The following is a 19188-nucleotide window of genomic DNA, read 5'->3' as shown; positions in this document are numbered from 1 at the left end:
GGAATCAGTCGGGCATATTGCATATTTAAATAACTTTGGCATTCCTGCTGGACTTTGCAGAGCATGATGATGTCATAAACGGAATCCTATTACAAACTCTTTTGGGTGTTCAAAGTGTCTACTAGTCAGGTTGGGGGTGGATGTGTGTATTCTATTCTTTTGGACACTAAGAATTTGTTTAACATCTTGCCCTTCCTCCAGGAAGTTCAGGACAATATACATGGTGGTGGTTCCGTAAACTTGGGAAGCTTTACCTGCAGAAGTCCCTGGTTCAGTCCTTAGTGTTTCCAGATGTGAGTGGGGGAAAAACTGCCTTTCAGAAACCTGTAGACTTGTTTTCAATCTGTGTAGGTAGTACTGAGCTAGATGGGGCAGTGATTGATTCAGTATAAGGCACCTTCCTTCCTTCAGCTTCTTCCAGGATTTTTTTGCCTGTGACAAATCTTTGTTCCACATGGATTGTGGGGATTCATTCGATTATATCATTCGAAGCGCAGTATAAATTCTCCCACATAACCATGACTTGATTTAACTGTTTTTCACAGGCTACCCAGTGCTGGCTCCCGCAGCTTACTATGACCAAACAGGTGCTCTCGTGGTGAATACAGGGGCAAGGAATGGCCTCGGAGCCCCAGTACGATTGGTAGCCCCTGCTCCCGTCATCATCAGTTCCTCTGCAGCACAAGCAGGCAAGTTGAGCTCAGATAACAGAGTAGTGGTGATTCTGTTGGTGACAGTAAGCCAGCCACCCTGGGAAATGTGACTTGCTTCTTACACAAGGCTGGCCAGAGAGACAGAGCTGTGGACTCTCAGTGTAGGGGTCGCACAGTGGTGTTGGAAAGAGGACACGGATTGGTTAGGTGTTGAGAAAAGACTGGGGCAAGAAGGACCAGCACATACCCTACTTCAGCTGCAGTGGAACTCAACCAATAGTGCTAAAAATTGCAAAGATTGCGCAGCCGTTTTTAAACTCACAGGAAAAAGCTAATGGCTACTGATGAGCAATTTGTCCGAAGAGTGATTCTTTCAGGAGCGATTATCCAAGTGCTGCATGATATAATGAGGGCAAGGTGGAAGTTGTCAGCTTGCATACAGAAGCTAATGAGAGCAGATCAAAAAGCCTGAAGGAGCTGAATGTCTGCATTACACACCTAAAAAGTGAAGAGGGAATCGCGCACTCTTTTATGCTGACGCCTGAAAGGCAAGAGGCATGGAGCACCTAGTGCCAGTGGAGAACATAGCCAAAATGTGCATGTCAGGAAGCTCGTGGAATAACAATCATCAAAGGGGTTCTAGTTAGCCCTATATATGTTCTGTAGAAAGGATGGAGTGGGTAATCTGTGTGTCCAAGAAAGCATGCAGTTTACTAAATTAAAAGCCATAGATACTTATTTCCCGGAATCAACATCTATTAGAATATGAAACCAAAAGTAAAATCCTGCCCAGAAGAGAGAACCCAGGGAGGCAGGCAACCAGAGTTTAAAAAAAAAAAATTGACTGGGTAAATGTAAATTCAAGCCTCGGTGGATAGAATTTCTAGAAATGATTTATAGATGATAGTTATGTCACTGATATAAAAAAGGGGGATTGACTTTTTAAGTAATCCCCAGAATCTAGAGCAGTGGTTCCCAAACTGTGTGCCATGGTGAACTCACAGGGTACTGTGGGATGTGCTGGGTGGCCTCTTCTTCCTGGCTCTCCTCACCACTGCAATCCTAGCTCATGTGACTCTCATGCAACCCAAGATGGTGGTGCCAGGGAGAGCGGAGAAGAGGCCGCCACTAAAGATGGGTGCCGTGACCATGTTAAGTTTGGGAACCGTTGAACTAGGGTAAGAGTAGTTGAACCACTTGGTGACACAGCCTCTACCAAGGACTTCATAAACAAGAGTAGAAAATGGCACTGGAAGCCCAATACGCTTTGTTTCAGAAGCAATGGAAGTGATGTTAAAGGAAACTGGAAGGGAGAGTCAGGGGGGTTAGACCCCTTCAGAAGCTATTTTTAAAAGCCACTGTAACAGTGTCTCTGATCAAATGCATGCCACAAATTAGTAATGGAACAAGCGGAGCCTGGGAATGTCGGCAGGGTCATTCCAGCTGACTGGATAAAGTGGAACCCCAGTGTTGCAACTGTCCCTCTTTACTCCAGAATAGTGTGTTTTCTAGTGCCCATTCTGCATCTTTAAACTATGAACATTTTGGGACAAAGAACCATTATGTAGCTTTGTGAACCACTTTGAACTTTTTCTTTTTTAAAGCGTTATATAAAATATTCTTAATAATAAGCAGAGACAGGAAAGGCTGTAAGAGCCACAAAACCTTCCTGTCAATAAAAGGTGGAGCCTGTGTCTGCTGAAAGGATTCAAATTGGCAAACTCATCTTAACTTGACAGTAAGCTCAGCCAAGGGGTATTTGAGGATCAAAACTGCTTATGCTTGAAAAGCTGAGAAAATATACACATATATATTTTTTCTGTTAATAACTGCTTGAGAAGCAGGAAATCAGGTAGAGAAACAGCAGGAGCATTAGATGGCAAAGATGTAATAGCAGGGCAGAGAAATAGCTCGAAAGCTAAATAAATTCTTAAGCATCGGGATTTATTTTAGGTGCTAAAGAAACAAGCACAGTTGAGTCATCTGTTTTTCCTTCTTTTCTCCAGAGAGTGCCCCTGAAAAAATGTCTGATAGCAGTGACAAGAGGGTGAAATTTTATAACGGACAGATTGAAAAGTAACAAGTGACTAAGGCTGGATATCAGTTTATCCAAGAGTTCTTAAGGAACTCGGACGTGAAATTGTTGACCTTTTGGTTAGAACATGAAACTTGCCTCTGAAATCCATGTGTCAAATGGTTAGAAAGTAAGGTTCAGTTTAGCTTCAGGGTTGTTTTCTTCTGCTGTAGATGGGGGGGTTATATATCCTAACCATGGTTACATGTGGGACTTCCATCTGTGCAATAGTGGGATGGAGGGATTTTTTTCTGATGCTTCCTTGGCAGTCTCTTGTGTCACATTCCATTCTGTTCCAGAGGGTCTCCCCCCCCCCCCCCCAAGCTTCAGGAGTGGCATTCTGGGTGCCCCTGAATTGTGGAGTAGGACTGGGAAAGAAAGAAAGTAGGACCGGGAAATTTCCATGCAGTAGTTAAGGGAACAGCCCAAACATTTTACCCTGAATGTCAAGATCTTAAAATGCCAGTGTGGTTTACAATTGTCATTTGAAATGTGTTAAGGTGTTTGCATCATATCATTTGTGAGCAGCAATGCAATTAATAAAGCCACAGCTAAGTTGAGCAGTGAAAAGCTATGAAAATTACAGCACTAAAATAGAGCAGCCGAATAAAATGGTAGCAGAAACAAATAAAATTATCAAGGATAGAGAAATCCGCTTCCAGCAGTATAAAAAGTTTTCTGAGAAAGGAGGGCTTCCAACTGACCATCTAGAGTAGGGCTCTCCAAATCTCAAGATCAGGGCCAGATCCAGGGTTTGGAAACCTCCCCCCTCCCGTGAGTGGCGCTTACCATTCTGCATTCCTGTACCCAGATCAACTTGAAAGAAATGCAGCACCGTGGCAGAATGGTAAGTGCTGCTTAGGACAGGTAGGGCTTTTTTGGAACACAGTGGTTTCCAGTTTGGAGACCTCTAATGCAGAGCAGGGATGTCAAACATAAGTCCTGGGGGCAGGATGCAGTCCACAGAAGCTCTTAATCTGGCCCTTGGACTCTCTCAGCAACACCATCAGCTGCTCTCAGTGCTTTGGTGTCACTGCTGACAGGGCAGCCCGTATGATAATTGGGCTCTACCTTATTTTGAAAAATAGTCAAGATTTGCACACTTTCTCTTCTTACGTTTGCAGTTGATGAGTTCCTAAGTGAGTAAAAAAAAAAAAGTACTTATTTCTGGTCATGACTTGTTTAATGACATCACTTCCTGCTTAATGACATAACTTCTGACCTTCAGCAGACATCATGAGTGCTATTTCAGCCCATTGTATGAAAGAGTTTGATACTCTTGGTCTAGAAAGAGTTAACAAGGGAGCCTCGTTAAACTTGGGAGTGGTAGAGTCCATCAGTTGCAGGGGTGGCCGAACTGTGGCTCATGAACCAAATGTGGCTCTTTCACATAGTGTGTGGCTCTCAGGACTATGCCAGCAGAGCTCATTTTTGCATCACAATTGATATAAGCGGTAAATAAAATTTTTTTTCAAGCTTTGTAATTATTTACAGAGTATAAACCGATAGTCCATTGAATTAAAAGTTCATGGTGAGTAAATATATTTAAGCATTTAAATGTTTAAGTATTGTAGCTCTCAGACATCTGAAGTTCTTATCGTACGTGGCTCGTGTGCTAAGCAAGTTTGGCCATCCCTGATATATTGCAGTGCAGGAGGTCCCAGGTTTAATCCCTGTCTTCTGGTGGCAGAGAGAAAGAGCTCGGTGTGAAAACCTGCCACTGCCAACCAGTGTAGACAGCAACTGAGCCAGGTGGATCAGTGGTCTGAGTCGATGTAGGAGCATGTGATCCCTCTAAGGAGGCGCACTTCATGTGCCCCCCTGCAAAGGCTTGTTTTTTCAGCCTTAGTGAAAATGTCATGACAGAAACATAGGAAGAGGAGCTCTTCTGTATTGCTGTAGGAGTCGCCCTTGGGTGTGGGCCTTCTGCCTGGAAGGGGGCTAGTTCGGAGCAGTGACTTGTGCAAAGGTATAGTGGGCAGCCTCTTCTGATGGGTGGCTGGATCCTGCTGTGGCTGGAAAGATTACGGAGATGCAGCCGAATTCCCTTCTGCCAGCACCAATGGGAAAAGAGGGGAGGCAGGAGCAGTACACGTGCACAGATTCAGCAGCCAGCCTCATTTGTGAAACTTCAGACTCAGAAGCCTTTCGTTCATATGTTTGTTTCCTGCAGCCATGAATATCATTCTGATGGAAAGTATGCTCTGTTGTGATGCTCTAGTAGTCACTGTTCTTGGTGGATGGGAATGTTTGCTGCGGGGTGAATCTTAGATAGTGAATATTTAGAGGCATGCTGTGCGCAGCTCTTGACAAAGGATGGTGTTGGCCTCCTTTTTTGAATTTCCTTTTTTCCCCCCTCTCCTCCGTGACAGCGGTTGCAGCTGCCGCCGCTTCCGCAAACGGTGCCGCTGGCGGTCTCGCAGGGACGACCAATGGACCATTTCGCCCTTTGGGGACTCAACAGCCACAACCGCAGCAGCAGCCCACCAGCAACTTGGCCTCCAGCTCTTTCTACGGCAACAGCTCACTCACCAACAATTCACAGAGCAGCTCGCTCTTCTCTCAGGGCTCCGCCCAGCCTGCCAACACTTCCCTTGGCTTTGGGAGCAGCAGTTCCCTTGGTGCTACCCTGGGGTCTGCGCTGGGAGGCTTTGGAACGGCAGGTAGGAGTCGCAGTTGTCTTTGTTCGGGTGTGTGTGTGTCTGCCTGCCCGCCTGCCTGCCTGCCTGCCTGTATCTAGTGTGGTGGGAGGGAGTAAGGGCTTGAACTGGCAGGGTGGTCCTCAACGAAACTGACAGTTCTCTCCCTGGGGTCTGTAACAGAACTCTCCAGGGAAGCGAAGGTGTAGCACATCTTTTGTACATGGCAGGTCCCAGCTTTAACCCCGTTCAGGTAGGGCTGGGCAAGACTTCTGCCTTAAACTCTGCAGAGCCAGGTCAGACACAGCCGAGCTAGATGTCTCAGGAGTCTCACTCCACAGAAGGCAGTGTCTCGCTCTTGCACATTCAGTTGGAACTATAGAAATAATTGCCTAAAGAGCATGTTCTAGTCTGGCAGTTCCATGTAATGCAGTCCTTAATGATGTTCTAATGAAACCTACGACGAGAGTGGTATCCCACCATTCAACCAAGCAACTCGGGGTGGAGTACATTGTCTTGCTCCCATCTAAACTTTGCATTATCAACACTTTACTGTGGTCCCTTGGCATTTCATGGTGGTTTGGTTCTCCAACCCCCCCCCCCCCCATGGATGCCAAAATCCGCGTATAGTCAAATTCACTATTAAAAATGTGTTGTGTTTTACATATTAAGGTTGTTAAGTGACACACACCTATATTGCTATATACTTAATGTCAGCTTGAAATGGGTTTTATCAGAGCAGGCTACCGAACAGTACAGTTCTTCTGCCATGTTTGAGTTCTACAAGACCCAGATGAAGCATCAGGGCTGGCTTAATGCTCTCCTTCTCAGCTCCACATTGTTGTGACGTCTCATTCTCCGTTTCCTCCTCTTTCAGTTGCAAACTCCAACACCGGCAGCGGTTCCCGCCGAGACTCCCTAACAGGCAGCAGCGACCTGTATAAGAGGACATCAAGCAATTTGACTCCGATTGGACATAGTTTTTACAATGGTCTTGGGTTTTCCTCTTCCCCCGGGCCTGTTGGCATGCCTTTGCCTAGCCAAGGGCCCGGCCATTCTCAGACTCCACCGCCATCTCTATCCTCTCATGGATCCTCCTCAAGTTTAAATATTGGTAAGGGGCATTGCTCTCTTTGTACCAGTTTTGAGAAAGAGAGATCTGCCATTGTGCCTTAAGAGTCTGTACTTGGGAGAAAACAATGCGTACTTTCCAGGCTATTTTGAATTTGAGCCCTCTTCAGGCATTTGTTCTGTTGTAGTCTCCTCCCCCTCCAACAAATCTCCGCCTACCCCATGATTGTGACTCTGGAATGTTCCAGGGTGGTAGTCATAAGGAGAAGCTCTCCCCTTGTTCAGCATCTGTCACTGCAGATGCATATTATACATGCAGAAAGTAGGGATGGATGGTGGCGTGCATTCATTGGGGTGTCCCACATGCATGCCCTCTCCATAATCAAATGAAAAGTGCAAAAAGCAGTGTTTTATATAAGGCTAATTTTTATAAATTATAAGTTATAATTTTAAAAGTGACCTAGGTGGGTGATATAGTGTCAGCCAATGTACCTACATGCATGTAGAGGTGCTAGAGAATATGTCTTGGAAGAATGGTTTTGTTTAGATTTTGGGTTTGTTTTTTTGTTTTTAAATAAGAAGTGCAAAAAGTAGTGTTATGCGTTTTTATTTCATTATCACTGAAAAACCCACCTCTGCTAATTAGGTAATATCATGTGTGACTTTCCCCATTTCTCTGTTTGAGGCGCTGAACTGTTGAAAATAGTGCTTCAGTGCTTGAAAATATTTAATACATTTTGAATAATTCCACCCCACCTCTCTGGAGAATCAGAGTTAAAATTAAAAGCAGCTGTCGCTACAGTTTTTGTTTTTAAAAGCACATTTTAAATGCTGCTTTCCCACAAAAACAGTACCCCAAAGCAAATTACAAGGTTCAACATAACACAGTGTTCCTCAGTATTTGTCCTCTGCCGTACCACTTCACGTGGTCCACCTATTCAAAGTACCACCAGAAGTAACTAGCGATGACATCACCAGTTATTTCTGGGTTGGGAGGGCAGTGCAACGTGACAAACACCAGTAAGAGGCTCAGGGTGGACAGGAGGGCTTTTTTTGAGCACAGAAAAGCATGCTTTGGGGTTCTGCCGCGTTTTGTGTCACGTTCCTGGTCTCACTGCTGGGCGGCAGGCATCCAGTGGTCTTGCAATTACTGCCAGGCACCACCTCAAGTACCTTTGGTGGTCCCCGTACCACTGGTTCAGAAACACTGATGTAAAATGATAAACTTGCAATACAGTACAAAATCTACAGGAGCAAAAGTCGTTTAAAGGCTTATGCTAGTTATAGCCTGGGGAAAATGTGTGCTGTATGTTCACAGCCTTGCTTCTTGCTTGCCGACTGCCTGCTCATGTTCACATGTCAGAATCTTCTAAGATATTTATTTTTTTCTCATCCTCCGCTGCAGGTGGTCTCACAAACGGTAGCGGTCGCTACATCTCTGCCGCCCCCGGTGCCGAGGCCAAGTACCGTAGCGCAAGCAGCGCCTCCAGCCTCTTCAGCCCCAGCAGCACACTCTTCCCTTCCTCACGCTTGCGTTACGGGATGTCTGACGTCATGCCCTCTGGTCGCAGCAGGCTGCTCGAGGACTTCCGTAACAACCGATACCCAAACCTGCAGCTGAGGGAGATAGCTGGGCACATCATGGAGTTTTCTCAGGATCAGCATGGATCTAGGTGAGAGTAAAATGAAAAGTAGAAGAGAGCCAGTAAGTGATATTATAACATCAGTTCTTCAGCCATAAGAGTTCCCAGAATTCCACTTGTTCCCCAGGGTGATCACTATACTAATTCACTAACCCACGAGCAGTAGCTTATAAATCCCTTTTCAACCTGCGGCAGCCACTGAAATTTTCCTCGGGGGAAGGAGATTTTTGTCCCCTTCCACTGGGGAAAGCACCAAGCCCTGCAATGTGGCTTCTCAAGTCTGTGTTGGCTATTTTGTCAGCACAGACTTGAGAGACTCCGTGTCAGGCCAGGAGGTCCTGTCCCTTTCTGCCCTGATTCCTTCCACTCCCTACCCGCCTCCCCCCTTCCCCACCTTGACAAACCTCAGCACCACCCAGAGCTCTTCCTTTGCTCCGGGCGGCATGTGGCTGGCTCTGGGCTCAGCTCTGACTGATGCTGGGCTGGTGCCATAGCTGAAATGAATAAGGTACTTGTGTATCTGACTTGTCTCCATTATTTTCAGTGGTAATGTATGTTTGTATCTGTGTGTACACGTAGGTGCGCACATAATAATGATAATAAACTTTATTTGTATCCCACCCTTCTCCCTGAAAGGGACCCAGGGCGGCTTACAACATGTAAAAACAATTTTAAAAAGCATGATTTAACACAGATAAAAACATATTACAAACACATTAACAGAGGCCATAAAAACAGTAGTCAGAATAAAAAGAGCATAAAACAGCAAATCATAGAGGAATCCAGCCTGTCAAAAGAAACTAAAAGATGTATAAAAGTGTTAAAAAGGCCATGGAATCAGAATGCTTGTTTAAAGAGCAGGGTCTTCAGGCCTCGCTGAAAATACTCAAGAGAGAGAGAGCCATTCTCAAGTCAAGGGGAAGGGAGTTCCACAGCGATGGTGCCACTACTGAGAAGGCCCTATTTCTTGCCGCTGCCCCATGAACCTCCTTGGGCGGTGGCACTTGTAAAAAGGCCTTCTCTGATGACCTGAGAGGACGAGCCGGATTGTACGGGAGTAGGCGATCTCTAAGATAGCCTGGCCCAGAGCAGTATAGGGCTTTAAAAGTCAAAACCAGCACCTTGAGTTGGGCCCGGAAACGAATGGGCAGCCAATGTAGTCCCCGGAGAAGCGGATTGACCAAGTCAAACCGCCTAGCTCCAGTGACCACACGGGCCGCCGCATTCTGCACTAATTGCAGTTTCCGAACCGTCTTCAGGGGCAGCCCCACTTAAAGCGCGTTACAATAATCTAACCTTGATGTCACCATAGCATGGATCACTGTGGCCAGGTCTGCACGATCCAAGTACAGCCGCAGCTGGCGCACCAGCTGAAGCTGAGCGAAGGCCCCCCTAGCCACAGCTGCCACCTGGGAATCCAGGAGCAGCTGCGAGTCCAGGAGGACCCCCAAGCTGCGGACCTGCTCCTTCAGGGGGAGTGCAACCCCATTCAGAGCAAGCCGATAATCCAGCACCTGCATCGAGGATTTCCGAACCAGGAGAGCCTCTGTCTTATCCGGATTTAATTTCAGCTTGTTAGCCCCCATCCAGATCCTCACTGCTTCCAGACAGTGCTCCAGGCCCTCAACCGCCATCCTGGAGTCTGGAGGAAAGGAGAGAGAGAGCTGGGTGTCATCAGCATATTGATGGCACCCCACTCCAAACCCCTGGATGACCTGTCCCAGCGGTTTCATGTAGATGTTAAATAGCATGGGGGACAGAATTGAACCCTGCGGAATTGAACCGCAGAATTGAACCCACACATGTATTTGTGTACTGCTTAGGTTTCTGTTCTCTCTGTGGTTTCTGTACAGAGTCTTCACCCATCAAATGTTTATGCCTAATAAAGTTTTTGTTGTTGTTGTTGTTGTTGTTGTTTTTAAAAACTACTTTCAGCAGTGATTAGTCGGGATTCACTTTATTAGGATACAACCCATTATATATGTCTACCCACTTCCTTGAAATTCTTAAAGAAAAAGACTACAGTTTTAAGAAAATAGATGCCTTGTTCACAGAAAATTTAAAAATTAGGGCCAATTGTGTTTATCCAACCTTGACAATTCTCCACCAGTGAGAAAAACTCATTAAAAATGAATGTGCCTGTAAAACCTTAATGTGACTGTGCTTTGCCCAAGACTGGGCTCCTTGGAGGGAAGATTGGGGGGGATATACACGTGAATTATAAATAGTGAATGAGTGTACCACAGCATTATTTCTGAAGGGATTATGTGTTTCATTGAAGACTTAAACGTTTGGCTAAGTGTCCGGGCAATGCTTCTCTTTTGAAAATAGAAATTATGACCCAATCTAAAGCGGCCTCTTCTGCACTCTGTCTCCAGAGCAAGTAGGAGGATGTAACTGATAATACAAAATGAACGTGTTCTCCCTGATCTGATCTTACCATGCTGACCTGCAGGGAGGCGTTATTGAGAATCCCACTGTCATGTTCAGATGTTCATAAAGCAGATCTTTGTATCCTTTTTGGTGTTTATATCCCGCTTACCCCATTTACTTTCCATTGCAATGTCTGCAGGTTTATCCAGCTCAAACTGGAACGCGCCACTCCAGCTGAGCGCCAGCTTGTGTTCAATGAAATTCTCCAGGCGGCTTATCAGCTGATGGTTGATGTCTTTGGGAACTACGTCATCCAGAAATTCTTTGAGGTGAGCTCTGTCCGCAAAGCAAGCTATTTCTGTAGACCTCTTGAGACTTGCATCCCAAGTTTAGATCAGTGATTTTCAACTTTTTCATCTCACATCTCTTAACTTGCTTGGATTCTGTAATCTAAATGCTCGTTTTTATGATGATTGCCCTTAGTTTGGTAGCCTGGAACAAAAACTGGCCTTGGCGGAACGTATCCGTGGGCACGTCCTCTCCTTGGCTTTGCAAATGTACGGCTGCAGAGTTATCCAAAAGGCTCTTGAGTTTATCCCTCCAGACCAGCAGGTAATTGTAAGTTTCCACTTTAATTTTACTTCTTGATGTTGAATGTTGTCTTTCATGTTCTGTGGGCTAAATTGCGTGGTTTTTCTTTTCCTGTGGCTTTAAAAATTTTGGTTTTGGTGCATCCGTTCTGTGATCCGTTCTGTGATGTGTGAATAGAAATGCAGACTTCGGGGAACGGGGCAGGGGTTATGTTTCTGGAGAGAGGCAAATTGGAAGAATGACAGCAGTTCTCCAATGGTACCATGGCAGGGTCAGTCCTTGCAAGTGGGGAAGCTCCTCCTCTTGGGCACACAAGTCAGCTGGTCAAGTCTTCCAGAGGGGAGGGGCTCCCAGAATCCACAGACTGGCTTTGCCTCAGAAGGCACAGGTCACATCTTCACAGGGTAGTTCACAGGTAGGCTCAAACCCTTCCATTTACACTATTTTTGGAGACGAGACGGTGGTGGTGTTGCAGACCACACAGTAACAAGTAGGGCAGCATAGAATTGTTTACCCCTTCCTGAACCAGAACCACAAGATAAAGTATCATCAAGGGAAGAGAAGTAAATTCCTAGGTTCGGTGTGTCAGAAACCTAGCTATGAGAGCCATCTTTTAAAATTGTTGAGAACATAGGAAAAACCTGGCTGGAAAAGGTCAAAGGCCTGTCTAGTTCAGCATCCTGTTTCCCATGGTGGTCCAATAGCTAGCTCTGGGAGCCCAAAAGCAGGTGACATACTTCTCTCCTACAGAGAAGTAGGAGAACAAGTTTATTCCTCTTCTTTGGAATTTCTGTTCAGAGGCGCACACTGCCACTGAATCTGGAGGTAGCACATAGCTGTTGTGACCAGCAGCCTGTCCTCCATGGATTTGTCCAACCCCCTTTTTAGAACCACCCAAACCAATGGCCATCACCACATATTTTCACAGCACATTCCCCGTCTCATTGTGCACTGTGTGGAGTACCACCGCCTTTTGCCCTAAATCTCTCACCAGTTTTGTTTGGATGATCCCTTGTTCCAGTATTGTGAGCGACTGAGAGAATCAAGTCTCACTCCACACTGCATTATTTTATAAATCTCTAACTACTTTATAATCTTGCGCTATGACCATCCCCACCATTGCCTTATGTTCTTTTTGATTTTTGTGAGTCAGAGCAGTCGGTGGCAGCTGGGAGGGGGCTTCAGCTGGGGCATCCCAACTTCCCCTGTACCTTGCAGATCGAAGGGACCATCAACCTGACTTCTCCTTGGGGATCCCCGAAAACAGCTGCAGTGACGTAAATGGAGGTATTAGTTAGGTTCTTGCAATGCTTGATGGTTGCGGTCCTGGTGGTGCTTTCTCTCTTGTCTTTTCCCCCCTCCTTTCATAGAATGAGATGGTCCGGGAACTGGACGGCCACGTGCTGAAGTGTGTGAAAGACCAGAATGGCAATCATGTGGTGCAGAAGTGCATCGAGTGCGTGCAGCCCCAGTCCCTGCAGTTCATCATTGATGCGTTTAAGGGACAAGTAAGTGTGAGAAAAAGAATGCCCAGTATTCGAAACTGTTCTGCAGGAGGGTACGTAGTTGTCTTTGAGACTGTCCTCTTTAACTTTTAGTCCATTTCATGCCCAGATGTTAACCTTGACGTGAACCACACTGGGATTTTTATTAAACTTGTACCCATTCTGTACCTTGTGGTTACTCATGTCCTGTGTATTTTCCTTAATCCTTTTTAAAAGGATTAGCAACCTAGGACGGCATGGTGGTTCAGGAGTTAAAACCTGGAAGATCCAGGTTCAAATCCCCTCTCAGCTACGAAGCTTCCTGGGTGACCCTGGGCTAGTCACTGTCAGCCTCACCTACCTCACAGGGTTGTTGTGAGGAGAAAGGAACCATGTACACCACCCTGAGCTCCTTGGAGGAAGGGTGGTATAAAAAAATACGGAAAAAAAGACACCTTATAGGCCACATGCAGGAAAGCGGCATATATAGTTTCTAAAATAAATTATGCTTAACCTTAATAATTGTAAGGGATGCTAAAGGAAAAAGTTTATAGCAGAGATGGTTCAATATGTCTTACCAGCAGAGACCTTTTGTGAGCATGTTCCAACCTTTACGAGCATGTTGAATTGATGGTTTCACTAAGGCACAAACATTTTGTGAACATTCATGTGGATTGCATGGAAAACAGTTCCGTTACAGGTCAAATGCTTCACCATTAATTGGCATTATAGGTCTGTCCTCGGCATCCACAGGGATTCCATTCCTGGAACCCCACTGGATGCTGAAAACTGCAGAAAATGAAATCCATGGTCTGACCTGCTTTCTGAGGCACAGGGAGGCCATATGTGGCAACTTAGAAGACCTCCCGGGCACAACCTCTGGATGTGTCTGGGAGGTCTTTTGTGGGTTCAGAACCACGGTTCTGAATCCATGGGTTTCAATTCCACTGATAAAACGGGACCCTTTATCAGTGGAATTAGTTTTGCCTGACTGATTTTCAGCATTAACTTTCTCAGGAAACCAGTTTTGGCCTATATGTGAACATGGCTTTTTCTGCCCCAGGGTTACTGGTTAACATGAACTCACACAATGGCTCAGTTGTGTACTATGGTGATTTTAAAAAAAAATGGAGCGTTAATTTCACTCACTTTTTAATAATCCATATGTTTTAATCCAAGTTTGGAAATTCGGTAACATGGAGGCAAACATCAGTAGATTTGCAGGTCCCTACTGAACATTTCAGTTGTCAATTTATGACATTTAGGATTCTTCTCCATGAGGGATCTTTTCTCTCTCCTAACCTTACGTCTGTCTGAACTCAGGTGTTTGCCTTGTCTACCCACCCATACGGCTGTCGTGTTATTCAGAGAATCCTTGAGCATTGTCTACCTGAGCAGACTCTTCCCATCCTGGAGGAGCTTCACCAACACACAGAGCAGCTTGTGCAGGTGAGTGTTGGGAGCAAAATGGGACTGTCGGAGAGAAAGGATGCCTGGTCATGGGGCCTTACAAAAGTTACATAGAAGGTAGGGTTTTTAAGATCAGATTAATAATTATCCTGTGTCAGGACCACATGATGTGGCCAGCAGGTCTGAGATGTAGCCACTTTGTTGAGCCTAAGCAGGTCTGGGTATGGCCAGTGTCTGTGTGGGAGACAGCCTGGGAAGTCTCCCTGACTCCTCCCCCCAAGTCATGGAGACAGACAACAAAGAATGAACTGCAGACATTGCTGCACGGGCAGAAACAACAAAGCAAGAAAAAGAAGCTAATGAGAAGTCTAATCAAAGTAGGAAAGAGCAACCCACAAGCCCAGAGGTTCCCAAAGTGTGTGTTGTGGTGCCTCAGGGCACCGTGGCACACTCACAGAGGTACTGCATGGCCTTTTGTGATGTTGGTCCAGTGAGCCAGGTAGACTCAGTAGGTGCGAAGGGTGCCACAGACCCAGGAGGTTTGAGAACCACTGCACAAACCTTTAAACTAGGAACTGAATAGGTAACAGCTCCCCCTATTGGTGGGGCTGAGCACATCACCTCTCTTGTGCAGATCTAGTTTGCATGCTGTCACCCTTCCAACCCCAAGCATGTTGGGCCATGCAGGGCAGTGTTGGGTGGCTACCATGGCAGTGGGACCAAGCATTACCTGCCATATAGCGTGAAGGATTGCTGGTGACATGGTTGGAAAAACTTGAAACTAGTCACTCTGAAGTGCTGGCATGTACCTTCATCTCAGGCTAGCACTATCTAGGTTATCTGAAGGTTCACCTTTTCCCAATGTGCCCCGTTCTAAGAACATCTTTCTGAACCATCTCCATATGCCCTTGCCTTCAGAGGTGGGCCTGTGGTGGTAGGATAGGGCCTTTGGTGCAGTGTTTACTCTTCTGTCAAATTAAGATGGATTTATATGCCCTGAATATTTGGTGAGCTATAACGAACAATTAAAAAACAATAATTTCTTTACTCTTGCTCCTGATTGTATTTTTTTGTGTGCATGTACATTTTCTGGGATTTGATTGTTGTTTGCTCTTTTTGTAAGCCGCCCTGAGGGCCCTTTGTGGCAGAAAGGCAGGGGGCACGAGTGTGTTGAGTAAGCCAAAATAAGATGAATATCAGGATTTCTAATTCCAAGAGTGGTGGTCAGAGCTGACGTGCTCCTGCACTCCTCCCAACAGGATCAATACGGGAACTACGTTATCCAGCATGTACTTGAACACGGGCGGCCTGAAGACAAAAGCAAAATTGTGGCAGAAATCAGAGGCAATGTGCTTGTACTGAGTCAGCATAAGTTTGCCAGGTATGATATTTTCCTTTTTTTTTTTTAATTAAAAAGCTTATGCAGGTTAATAGGCCAAGCACTGTCTCCTAAAGTGTTCTTCTTTCTGCTGAAGACTCCTTCCAGAAGAGAAAGGAAACCTGAAGGAGCCAATCCAGTACAGTCTTTGTTATCCTCTAGGACAGGGGTGCTCATTATGTTGATCCTGAGCTACCAGTCGATCTCCAGGCGAAATGAGTCGATCGCAGGCTTCTCTCCCGTCCACGCATCTCTAGGAGCGAGCCCCTGGCAGGCTTGTGAGCCCAGGGAGCGAGCCCAGGGAGTGAGCCCAGGGAGCCCAGGGAGTGAGCACCTGGCAGGCTCCTCCCTGGGAGAGGAGCTGCTGGCAGGCTTTTCTCCCATCCATGCATCCCTGGGAGTGAGCCCCATTGACTCTACTGGGGCTGACTTACCTTTCCCCTGTTTTTGCACTGGTATGTATGGAAATCTGCCCCCCCCCACTTCCATCTGTTGGTTCTGTGTGCAAGGGGTTTTGCACTGGTCTTGCTGTGATGTCTATACAGAGATCTTCCCTCCCCCACACCTTTCCCCTGCTTTTGCACTGGTATGTATGGAGATCTGCCCCCCCCCCCCCAACTTCCATCTGTTGGTTCTGTGTGCAAGGGGTTTTGCACTGGTCTTGCTGTGATGTGTATACAGAGATCTTCCCTCCCCCACACCTTTCCCCTGCTTTTGCACTGGTATGTATGGAGATCTGCCCCCCCCCCACTTCCATCTGTTGGTTCTGTGTGCAAGGGGTTTTGCACTGGTCTTGCTGTGATGTCTATACAGAGATCTTCCCTCCCCCACACCTTTCCCCTGCTTTTGCACTGGTATGTATGGAGATCTGCCCCCCCCCCACTTCCATCTGTTGGTTCTGTGTGCAAGGGGTTTTGCACTGGTCTTGCTGTGATGCCTATATAGAGATCTTCCCTCCCCCACACCTTTCCCCTGTTTTTGCACTGGTCTGTATAGAGATCTGCTCCCCCCCCCCTTTGTATTGGAATCGAGGAAGATCTGGTGAGGAGGTAGATGTGGTGTCAGCAGTGGCCCCTTTAAGGGTAAGGCCTGGGCATCCAGCAGAGTGTGCTGTGCAGCTGCAGCCACTTGAAGGCAATAGGGCCCTCAGGGATATAAGAGCACCTGAGGCAGGAAGGGCTCCACTTATTTATGTGAGTCAGCCTTTTCCTACATGAAGATCATTAAGTCCAAGCACCGTTCCACCATGACTGATGAACATTTGGAAGTGTGCTTGAGGCTGGCTGTCAGCAGCTACTGTCAGCTACAAGGACTATGCATCCTTGGCTGATTCACTTCAGTGCAAGTCATCAAAGTAAACTCAAGTAATTACAAAAAATGTTTATAGTTAATTATGTTGTGTTGTGCAATATTGGCTCATGCGGTTATGCAAGGTACACCAACATACATTGTACACATAAATGTTATATGTTATGATGGCGCAAACATTGTAAAAAAACTCTGGTAGATCTCCAGGCCTTGCTGGGTTTCAAAGTAGCTCTCCAGCCAAAAAAGTGTGAGCACCCCTGCTCTAGGATTAGGTTCTTGGAAAACCTAGTGGATACCAAATCATTGAACCTATGGGAAGAATGGAGTGAAGTTCTGGGGGACCCTCTTCACCATAGACCCTATGAACTTTATCAACCTGAATCTTAACTTGAAGTCTATCAGGCTGGTGATAGCGAGGGCTCATCCACATCTCCAACATCTGATGCTCCCTCCTCCGTGATGACTTCTCTATCCCTTGACTCATTGAAGTCAATGAGCCTCAAGAGTTCAGCAGTGGGGAGGGGGTTGCTTCACCCATCCTTCTCCTCCACCTGTCTCTTAGCTCCTTCTCTGGGCTTGCCCCAATCCCAGAGCGGCCCTCAGGTAGCCCCGAGATCTCTCATCATTGGCCTCTAAGGGCCCATGTTTACTCCTTAGCATCTCCAGTTGTTGCATCTCAGATCCCAGGGTTGGGAGAACCCTTTGCTTGAGATCTTGGAGAGTTGATCAGGGGAGACAGCATGGAGCTTGAAAAACCAATGACCCAACTGAGCAGCAGTGTGAGATTTGTGAGGTGTACCAAGCAGTGGCAGATGGGGTTAAGGTTGCCCCAAAGAAATGTATGCTCACTAGAGAAATCTCACTAGGACTTATGCAAGCAACACGCAAGTATGTGGAGCACGGTGCTAAACAGCTGCAGAAAGCTTTTTGGCAATAGATGGGCAGTATGAGATGGGTTCCATATGTGCATGTATGTTGCTTTTACCCTCGTGGTTGCTGTGGGTCACGTGCAGTGCACACATGCATTCTGCCCTGATACTGTAGAATTGATACTGTAGAATTGATACTGTAGAACAGGTCTCTCCAGACTCTGGCCCATTGGCTGGATCTGGGGCCCTGCCTTTTCCCTCCCCCACATGAACAGCACTTACCATTCCGTGGGGGAACCTTCTCTTCCCGCTGCTGATCTCTCCGAACTGCATTCTGGCCAGCTGCTTCCAGGTTCGGTCACCCCAGCAGCCACTGCGCCTGGATTTCCGGGCAGAAGTACACAGCCAGGGTGTAGTTTGAAGGAGATTGGTGGTGGGAGACCCTTTTTCTGCCATGCAGCGACCTCCAGTTTGGAGACTACTGACTTAGAATGTTAAAAGTTGGGACATCTAGTCCAACCCCCTGCTCAGCGCAGGCAGTTGCTACAACATCCCTGGCAGGTGGCCACCCAATCTCTCGTTTTTCCACCATGAAAATTGATCTCCACTTGGGGAAGAATGCAGAATAGCTGCATCCATGACTTGATTGGGAGGGCTTCCTTGAGTTTCTGTGGCTAACATGTGGCCCTTTTGACTTGCCGCAGCAACGTCGTGGAGAAGTGTGTTACACACGCTTCCCGCACGGAGCGTGCCATGCTGATTGACGAAGTGTGTACCATGAACGACGGGCCTCACAGTGCCTTATACACCATGATGAAAGACCAGTACGCCAATTACGTGGTCCAGAAGATGATTGACGTGGCAGAGCCAGCCCAGAGGAAGATTGTCATGCACAAGGTGAGCGGCCGATCTTGGTTTGCCCATAGTATCGTATTGAACAAAATGGGGGAAGAAGGTGTATCAAAGGTCCACCCTTATCTCTGGAGGATTCTCATTCCCTGCCACAGTAGTTCACCAGGGAAGATGTTGCCGCTGACACTCAGTGTCACAACTGTGGCGCCTGTTCATTGTCTCAAGCGGGCTATAGCCCCTCTCCTTATGGGAATGTCCATATTCAGCAATCTGCAGAGGATGCAGATCAAGCAGATTTGCAGGTGTTGGCTGATTTCTGCATAGTTCTACTTGTGCCAATCAGAAAGAGGCCCAAATAGCCCTTTTGACACAATTCCCAAGCAGCGCAACTTCAGGAAGAGCCAGGATGGCCAGAATCTTTCCATGCATTGAGAACACCTTTGGAGTCAGCCGTGCTAAATTGATGTCTGTAAAGGGAGTATTAAACTATAAAGTATCTACTGCTAAAATAATAGGACACAGAGTCAGAGCTCGGTCGTTAATTTTTCATCTTTTTCCATCATTCTTTCCCAGCCAGATTTGGTTGGTTTTCCATGATGGTACCGAGAACTAGCAAGAAAGGTGATGATAAAGTCTTCAGAGAGGTGGCCATGTTAGCCTGTGGCAGCTAAGAGAGAATGTCATAGTACCTGAATCTCCGTATTGTGGTAGAAGCTTTCATGGCTTGACAGTGTGCACCCTAATTCACAAAAGCTTTTGCCATCTCTTAGTTTTAAGATGAACCAGTCATCTTAGTGTATCAGTTGCAATTTCAGTAGAAATTCAATGCTTTACATAGTTCCT

At 46.5% G+C, this 19188-nt stretch overlaps 1 protein-coding gene across 8 annotated transcripts in view; it reads left to right on the top strand.

Moving 5' to 3' along the window:
• PUM1 (pumilio RNA binding family member 1) overlaps positions 1–19188 on the top strand; it is an 86943-nt gene that overhangs the window by 65547 nt on the left and 2208 nt on the right. For 4 of the 8 annotated variants that reach the window (XM_066638288.1, XM_066638287.1, XM_066638286.1 and 1 more), the window contains exons 12-21: positions 546–689; positions 5100–5390; positions 6244–6480; positions 7843–8110; positions 10653–10782; positions 10937–11065; positions 12415–12552; positions 13852–13977; positions 15198–15319; positions 18198–18390. In XM_066638288.1, coding sequence (XP_066494385.1) covers positions 546–689; positions 5100–5390; positions 6244–6480; positions 7843–8110; positions 10653–10782; positions 10937–11065; positions 12415–12552; positions 13852–13977; positions 15198–15319; positions 18198–18390 — 1778 coding nt within the window. Of the gene's footprint in view, positions 1–545; positions 690–5099; positions 5391–6243; positions 6481–7842; positions 8111–10652; positions 10783–10936; positions 11072–12414; positions 12553–13851; positions 13978–15197; positions 15320–18197; positions 18391–19188 lie in introns of all 8 variants that reach the window. The other 4 variants (XM_066638282.1, XM_066638285.1, XM_066638284.1 and 1 more) reach the window with 1 other exon arrangement.

Source organism: Tiliqua scincoides, chromosome 10, assembly GCF_035046505.1.
Source record: "Tiliqua scincoides isolate rTilSci1 chromosome 10, rTilSci1.hap2, whole genome shotgun sequence".
NCBI classification, from domain to species: domain Eukaryota; kingdom Metazoa; phylum Chordata; class Lepidosauria; order Squamata; family Scincidae; genus Tiliqua; species Tiliqua scincoides.
The sequence above is the reverse complement of the archived record's forward strand: the minus strand, read 5'-3'. Positions and strand labels throughout refer to the sequence as shown.